This window comes from Marmota marmota, unplaced genomic scaffold (genome assembly GCF_001458135.2).
Source record: "Marmota marmota marmota unplaced genomic scaffold, marMar, whole genome shotgun sequence".
In the NCBI taxonomy this organism is placed as follows: domain Eukaryota; kingdom Metazoa; phylum Chordata; class Mammalia; order Rodentia; family Sciuridae; genus Marmota; species Marmota marmota.
Genome location: NW_026000093.1, coordinates 14127990 through 14137139, shown reverse-complemented (window position 1 = coordinate 14137139; position 9150 = coordinate 14127990). Strand labels below are relative to the sequence as shown.

At 35.0% G+C, this 9150-nt stretch overlaps 1 protein-coding gene across 1 annotated transcript in view; it reads left to right on the top strand.

Annotated features, from left to right (window-relative positions):
• Nucleotides 1-9150, top strand: part of Mtfr1 (mitochondrial fission regulator 1) — a 39961-nt gene that overhangs the window by 12617 nt on the left and 18194 nt on the right. The window contains exon 4 of the mRNA XM_048782843.1: nucleotides 168-266. Coding sequence (XP_048638800.1) covers nucleotides 168-266 — 99 coding nt within the window. The remainder of the gene's footprint in view (nucleotides 1-167; nucleotides 267-9150) is intronic.

Here is a 9150-nt window from a genome sequence, read left to right as displayed (position 1 = left end):
TATATATATATATTTTATTTATTTTGAAAGTATGAGCTTATTTCCCATAACACTTAGAGCTTTCTGTTGCCATAAGTAATGTGTTAGCATGTCATGCAGTTACAACTCCAGTATTAACAGTTGTAAAAATCTTATAATTAAACTTTTGGTTTTTCTTACTTCTACAGGTACTTTGGTCTGGAAAACCATATGGTTCATCTCGAAGTATCGTAAGGAAAATTGGTACTAACTTATCTCTGATTCAGTGTCCAAGAGTTCAATTTCAGGTACTATGTTTTACATATTTCATATGTTTTACAAACTTTATATTACCCATTTACATATTTCATATATTTCTAATTTGTACATTAGAAATATAAATAGGTAAGATGGTTAAAAGTACTTTGTTGTATTTGAACCTTTTCCCTATTGATATCAGTATTCTTAAAATAAGAGGATTAATAATCAAAGTAGTCTTTCTAATTTTAGTTCCTCTGTGAAATGATTATTCAAGATCTTTAAGACTTTATCCTTCTTAAAAATACTGGTATGGGTTGGGTGCAGTGGCGCATGCCTGTAATCCCAGCAGCTCAGGAGGCTGAAGCAGGAGGATCTCAAGTGCAAAGCCAGCCTTAGCAACTTAACAAGGCCCTAAGCAACTAAGTGAGACCCTGTCTCAAAATCTTAAGAAAAAGTGGGGCAGGGTTGGGGATGTAGTTCCATGGTTAAGTGCCCCTGGGTTCAGTCCCTGATACCAAAAAACAGACAAACATATGTGAAGATTTAGAAGACTATGATAAGCTATCATTATATATTATTATATATTATCCTTAATCTGTTATAGACTAATGATAAGCAATTGCCAGTTCCTAGGTGACTTAATACATAGGCATTCAGTTGCTTAAGTTACCACCATTATTTTCTTTATTGTTAATCTTTTTTCTTTGAACAGGGCAATCACTTAGTTTGTTTTTAGATGTCTCTGTGGATACCTTATAAGTTGCTTTCTTCATCATAGATTTCAAACTCAGCATTAAATATAGGATCCATTGCCTTGGCAATGGCAGTATCAAAACAAAGAGATAACTATAGTTTTCTAAATGGAGTAGTAGGTCAAACCCTGAATTAGAAGTGCTCTTTCTTTTGTATTTGTAGTGACCAGGATTGAACCTGCTAGACCAGTGCTCTACCTCTGAGCTACATCCCCAGTCCTTTAGGGAGTACTTTGAATGTTCAAGTATTAGTATTTTCTTATAGTGCTAAATCAGGAACAACTCTACTCTTTGCTTGGAGATTTTACTGTTTCCTTCTGATAAGCATTTGTTCTTCATTGTTATTATAGTGTTAGGCTTACATAGCATAGCTTTGTTTGTATTTTTCAGTAATTCTGTATGACAGTAATATGACAAAGCATTTCAATTCAACATATAATAACATGAAGTTTAACATCTCTAAAGCAGAAACTTGTGGACATTTGAAAGATATTTAACTCATCATTCAGAAACTTTAAAATGCCCCCTTTATATATTCCTAAGTCAGTACTCCTGGTAGATGGAGGTGTGAATTTGTTTCTAAGTGGTAGCATGTAGTTTTTGTTCAGATTGACTACATGGTGGTTCAGTCCTTCTTACAAATTGACTGGCTAAACATTTGTGTATCAGTCCCAAAACTGATGGATTGGAACTTAAAAGTAATTTTTATCAAACTCTAGACTTTTTAAAAAAATAATCAAAATGAAGAAATCTGTGGAATTGAGTATCAGGTAATTTCTCAGAGTTGTGTACATTTAGACCCAAAAGTTCGCCTTATTTGCCAATTTCTTCAAGTAACTATTATAATAACTAAAGCTTGTTAACTTTTTTCTGATTGCTCAATTCCATTAAAATTTTCTTTCTGGATCCATTGGTATAACTTAGTGGTAAAGTGCTTATCTTAACATGCTGTGTGATACTGGATTCCAAACCAGCACCACCAAGAAAAAAAAAAAATCTGCCTGTTTATGTAAACAAATGCTTTTATGGAAAGCGCAGTCCTTGTTCCCAGTGCCAGTCCAATAATGAGGATACAGTTTTGACAAAAAGGAAAAAAGGTTTATTGATTTGCTAGCAAAGGAAAAACACAGGAGACTCCTGTCCCAAAGGCTGTGGTTCTGCCCATCAGCAGGAACAGAGGGTCTTTAAAGAGGTGATTCAAAGGCTACAATCCACGTGTTCTCTGTTGGAGTTGTAATTCACTTGTTAATTTGGTAGATAGTCATTTCTGAGTTCTTCAGGTACAGTCCTTAAAGTCTGGATTACCTTGTTCCTGTCGTGGGTTTGTACTCAAGGACAGATAAATCTGTCAGGTAATCCTGTTTCCCCTGAAATTATATAGGGGGAGAGATTAGGGAGGAGCAGGAAGACAGGAAGAGAAAGAAGCATGTCCATTTTAAAAATAAGTTGCAGTGGCAGAGCAGCAAGGACTACATTCAAAGCATTAAGTGGACCACTGTTACATAACCACCTAGTTGCAGAACTTGCTTTAGCATTTGTGTTCATGTAGCTGGAGACATATTAAAGGACTTGAGACATCAAATATTTTCTATTGCAATTCAAATCTGCCTTGACAGTTAACCAAAGAGCTATAACCAGGTACTTGTATTGGGAGGATTCTTTTTCCCAGTATTATTATCAGTCACTTAAGAAGGGTATGGTTAGAAAAAAAAAGCTAGATTTAGTTCAGGAATTCCATTTGAAAAGAGAGTAAATTAACATGAGAAGACTGAGTAAGGTAAGAGAAGCATCATTAGTGTCCTATTTTAAAATGTAGTGGAAGATACAAGTCATTTGTTTAATATCAATATTTAAAGTTTTTTTTAACCTGCTACTTAAATGTGTTAAGTCTGCTATTGTTCCTTTGTATCTGTTTTTTCTTATGACTATCAAAATTCAAAAAAACATAGTTTTTTAAAATACAGATCAATTTAGAGTAATAAAATTGGCAATGCATTTTTGCTGTTTCTCTGACTCATGAGGTGCTAATTGATAGGAATATATCTGGGTTATCTAGGAGTCTAACATGGGTAAATAGTAATATAGAAAGTCTGGAACTGAGGAACATAGTGATGGGGTCCACAAGAGTACACTGCATTATAATAAAGCCATACTCAGGAGACAAAGTTGAATTAAACTGAGACGAGGACATTCACGTGGTCAGTTCAGAGACAGGAATTCGGTTTTCAAAACCAGTCTGCTCATAATCCTGGGTGATTTTATTGTCTTTTGGAGGATCCATCTAAAACTTATTTTTTTCCCACTCCTGCTGACTTTTATTTCCATTCCTTTCATAGTTTACCCACATTATCAGTAACAGCTCAACTCTGTTATTCTCAAAAGAGTTTAACCTCTGAAATCTTAAACTTCAGTATAGTTCTTCTAAACCATAACATTCACTGTACCAGTTGATCCAGGTAAGACTCCTATATAAATATTAGGCAAGACAGGCATGTTAACTTTGTGTTGTTGTATTAGAGGATATAATACATGAAAGCCATGCATTTAATAACTTGTAGATAGAGAGTGCTCAATAAAAGTGTTGCTGGTGGTGATTTTGTTGGCATTATTATTATTGCCACTTTACAGTTACAGAGCAAATTATCTTATTTGATTGTCTAATTTAACTCCCTGATTTTACAGATTGGATTCTGCAAATTTATAGGTGACAAATCAGAACACAGACCAACAGATTTAGTTATATGTTCATCCAATTAATAAGTAAAGTGACTGTTGTGCTGGAAATAAAATGAGATAATAAATGTGAAAAGCATATAACTGGCATTCAATAAATGTTCTCTGCTGTTATTGGAAGACCTACAATCTTATAGGTTTAATTCACTTCTGTACCTCATTTAGTGAGTACTAGGAATTAGTTGACTATATTACGCTCCAAAACATGATCTCCAGACTCTTTGGCATTTGCTTTAGTTTAGAAAAAATAATTTCCCTTATTCTTTGTATACTTTTCACATATGTGCATTTCAACTTTGGCTTGCAACTATATACTTCTGCAGTAAGCCTTTTATACATATTGTGGTATAGTGGTCCTTTGGAGGTAGAAACTCAGATAAAGACAAAATTAGAACAGGCCCTTCTTTGACTACTTATTCTAGATTAATGACACCAAAAGAAACTTCAGATGTGGAGGGACCTGCAAAAGCAGTAAACTCTGGAGGAGGGCATGAATGGGGTGCAGAGGTTTTGATTTATAGTGAACTGGATGCATAAATTATCAAAAGCTTTAAAAAATAATATCTATGCTTAGGCCTCATATTCTAATGTGGTTCTACGTGCCCTTTCTACCTCCTTGCAGAAATTCTTAGAAAGCTCTTAAAACACATTGAAGGCTTACTAAATCTAAATTTCATACATGAATTTAAAAAAAAAAAAACTTTTTAGGAGTTTCTTAAACAGATAAGATTAAGGACCCGAGGCACATACCTTGCTAAAGAAAGGTTGTGTTTTGTTTTCAAAGTGCTGAGGATTGAACCCAGGGCTTTATTGATGTTGGTCATGTGTTCTACCACTGAGCTACACTCCCAGCCCCTAAAGTTTTCTTTAAAGCAGTAACATAGTCCCTTTTGGTAGGTGTGAAAATCAGTCACTAAAGCCTTTTTGGCATGTTTTATGAATTTTAAAATGTATGAGTTAAAAAAAAAAACATGGAACGTAAATATAGTTTATTAGGATTTTAAATACTATACTAAAGAAAAAAATTTTAAAGCACACACAAAAAGTGACTGTGGGTACTAACAGAGATGTACTTTAGAATGATCTGAGTGGAGATTTGTCAATGTGGTATAAGTAGGTTGAATCCCAACTCTGGAAGACCTCTGGGTAATTTAACTTGGACTAATTTTTCTTTAGTAGTCCTGCCCCAGCTTATTGTATTTTGAGAAGTCATCATTTGAATTGGTGGTGGAGGAGAATGTTCTGTAACCAAACAAATAATGAATGAAATTCCAGATTCCCAGTAAAGTCCCTATACCACAACTAAATGTGGAAGTTAAAATTATGGTAAGTGTACTGGAACAAATTTTATTTTTTAAACAAAAAGGGTTATGACCAGTCTGATCTTCATGAACCAGCACCTTGGAAAGTCATTATTCAGGTTTTTATTTTACTTTGTTTTTTTTGTGGTGCTCTCACGTGCTAGGCAAGTGCTCTACCACTAAGCCACACCCTTAACCCCCGCAGGTTTTAATCTTATGATTTCTCTTACTTGTAACAGAACAACTCATCAAATACCATCTCTGCTAGGAGCATCTATAGAGTGTGGGGACCTTTCTACTGAAGGATCTGTATATAACCTGTTTACTATTAGACCATTTTTGCAGAAAATCCTAGTCTCTAGTACCAGTGTATTTATTTTAGAAAAAGTCATATGATGACAAAGTTATCTCTTCTAATATTTTTATACTAAGAATTTCAACTCTTGTACATTTTTTTTTTTTTGACAAGTGATGTCATTTTAATTGTTACACTTACCACCGGAACTAGTAGGGGGAAGGGGATGGGGTAGGGGCAGGGGCAGAGTGTGGGTTCTGGCTTCATGGGCCTAAGAATGCCAGGTCCTGCAGGTACAGCCTCAGGAGCAGCCACAAGAGGTGACACCAGGCCAGGCTGCAGAGGCCACTCCAGATGTCAGGCTAGGATTGGGCCCTCCCTGGGAACCCCACTTCCTCAGTTCAGTGTCCCCAGGCTCTGGGGTGGTGTCCATCTGTGGAGGTGCAGTTCAGCAGGCCCAGCCTGGGGACTGGGTCCAGACCAACCAATTCTGCAGGTTAGCACGCAATTCCTTCCCAAGCTGGTGTGACAGTCAGGGGGCAGTGAGAGCCCCATGCTGGTCAGATCACCACGCAAAAACTCTGGGTAATCCGCCACCAGATTACCATTTGTACAGTGAGCTATTGCTAACTATAATGGGTTCTGCATCAACCATAGGATGATCAAAGATATTTTTAAAAATTTCATCTGTACAGAACATGTACCTTTTTTTTCTTATTTTCTACATAATGCAGTATAAACTATTTATATAGCGTTTACATTGTATTGTTACATAAGTAATCCAGAGATGATTTAAAGTATAAGGGGAGGGGATGTTTTAGGTTATATGCAAATACTATATACCATTTTATACAAGGGACTCAAGCATTGTATGGGTGGAGGGGAAAATGTCCAGGAAACCAATCCCCCATGGATACTGAGGGATGATTTTATTTCGTTCTAAACATTCTATTAAATGAATTTATTTTGTTCGTACATTATCAGAATATTTTAAATTAACTAAAGTTACCATAGTAAGATTCCTAAAATAGAATTGAATTTTGAGTAATGAGTTTTTTCAAATGTTAAGGTGAAATTCTTAAAACCAGTAAAAATATAATGCTACTCTAAATTTTTCTTCACTTTTTCTTTCTTTTCTACTACCGTGGCTATAATAGGAAAGGACCTTGCTGGGAACCATCAGTAAGTTCTTTTCTTTTTCTGACTTCTCAGCAGTCATCCATGCATGTCAGTGATGGTATCTAACTTCCAAGAAATTTTTGCCTTCATTCCTCCTTGCCAGTCCTCACTATCTTGTCTTGTACTTTACAAGTGGATTATCCTGAAAGTTGTCCTTTTCATTTCATTCTTATGTCACCAAAATGGCCTTTAAAGATTTTGGGTGCAGACAGTTTTGTGTTTTGAATGAGGCTGACTTAAATGACAAAACTATTTTGATGAAGGAAGGATGTCAAGTAGAAACGGTACAGACAGATCTTGACAGTATCATTAACCATTTTCATTTCATTGAGTGCATGTTATATACATGGTTTTGTTTCTAAACATGCTTAATGTTTAAATAAGACTGGAAAGTAAATCCTTGGAATAGTTATTTTTTTCCAAGTTTATGCAAAAAATAATAGTTCTTGGTTAATGTATGGAGTACAGATATAAAGTTGAGAAATAAATTTGATTTTTAATTATCATTTGAGATCATGAAAATGGGTTAACATATATCTTTGAATATGTATAAGTATAAATTTAAAAAATTTATAACTATTTTGGAAGAAAGCAATTTAATACTTTACTGGGAAAGTAAGAAGTATACCAGGGCTGGAGTTGTAGCTTAATGGTAGAGTGCCTGTCTTGAAAGAGTGAAGCACGGGGCTCAATTCTCAGCACCCCATAAAGATAAATAAATAAAAATAAAGATACTGTGTCCAACTACAACTGTAGAAAAAATTAAAAAAGAAAAGTCTCCCAGTCAAAATGTCTTATCTTTCTACCATCTGGCAAGTATACTGAACAAATTTTATTTTCTAAACAAAACAAAGGATTATGATCAGTCTGATGTTCATGAACTCTAGCACCTTAGGAAGGCACCAGAAGATTTTAAAACTTTCTTTTAGTGTTGGAGTTCATACCTAGGTCCTCTCACAAGTGCTCTACCACTGAGCCACATCCCTAAGCCCCAAGTTTTAATGTTATGACTTTCTTCATTTGTATTAAAACAGTCTGTTAAATGCAGTCTTTTCTAGGAGCTTCTGCAGAGTATGGGGACCTTCCTACTGAAGGATCTGCATATAACCCATTTGACACCCTTTTGTTTTCGGTAATAAAGAGAGGAACAGCTTGAATGCACAGTTATGTTACTTAAGTTGTATAAGAAACTCTTATGCTGAATATCTGTTTAGTTATTAACTTGTTTGGATAAATTTCTGGAATACATGGGGAAAAGTATAAAAATCTTTCTTTTGGTCTCTGCTGATAAACCTTAAGAAATGTACTTACTGAAATTGATACTTTTTTCTTCTTTTGACAACAATTTATTTGCCATTATGTGCAAGACATTAGTATTTTGAAACTTTTTCATCTTTATTCCATTTTTAACTGTTTTTGTTTTGTTTTATTTTTTTGTGGCCAAAGGTTAGATTCTTAATCTCAACTCTTAATATAGCTTCTTTCCTTTCGTCTACCTTTCTTCCCCAAAGACTGTAACTTAAAGCATTTTGGATGCTTGATGTTCTCAGTATATTACTGTTAAAATGCCAATTTTTAACAATATTAAGTTGATAATGTTAGGTAATAATGATATCAGAATAAATTCACATACCAACAGCTGATGTTTTCAAAAAATTTTATTCACAGTGGGGCATGGTGGCACATTTGTGGAATCTCAACCACTTGGGAGACTGAGATGGAGGATCACATGTTTAAGGCCAGCTTCTGCAACTTATCCCCACTCTAAAGAAAAAAAAAAATAACAAAGGGCTAGGGATGTAGCTCAGTGTAATACATCCCTGGGATGTTCATTCCCTAGCACCCACTCCCCAAACAAGTTTATTCACAATTTAAAGACTTATTTTTGGTTGTGTATGTGTGCCTGCACATTTGTTTGGTACTGGGGATTGAACCCAAGGGCACTTAACTACAGAACCACATCCCCAGCCCTTTTTATTTTTTTATTTTGAGACAAGGTCTCCATGAATGGCTTTGAACTTGGAATTCTCCTGCTTCAGCCTCCCAGTCACTGGGATTACAGGTGTATGCCATTTTTCCTTTTAAACTTTTAATTACATTAATAGTAACTGTTTACATGGTATATTTGTATTTAAGGAAGAGGCATTAACTAATTATAACTTTCAGAAGTCTGATTTGGCAGTGATAACATTAAAAGGTCTTCAGTAGGGCTGAGAGTATATCCTGTGCTTATTTAGCTAGCATACACCCTGCATTTTTAAAAACGTTTGAATAAAGCATGGATCCCAGTATAACCTTTCTGATAAATGTTAATTAGTAAATCTAGTAAATGTCTTTATATTTTTTTCCTTGAGTTAAAAGTATAATGTTTATCCTGTAGGATGAAACATTCCTGTAAGTCTCAGCTAGAAGGCTGAGGCAAGAGGTCCTCAAGTCTGTTGGAGGCTAGCTTATACAACTTTATGAGACCATATATCAAAATTAAATAAATAAACAAAATAAATTAATAAAATAAAGGGCTGAAGATGTAGCTTAATGGCCTACCATGCTCTTTCTTTCTCTCTTTCTTTCCTTCCTTCCTTCCTTCCTTCCTTCCTTCCTTCTTTCTTTCCTTCCTTCTTTCCTTCCTTCCTCCTTCCTTCCTTCCTTCCTTCCTTCCCTCCCTCCCTCC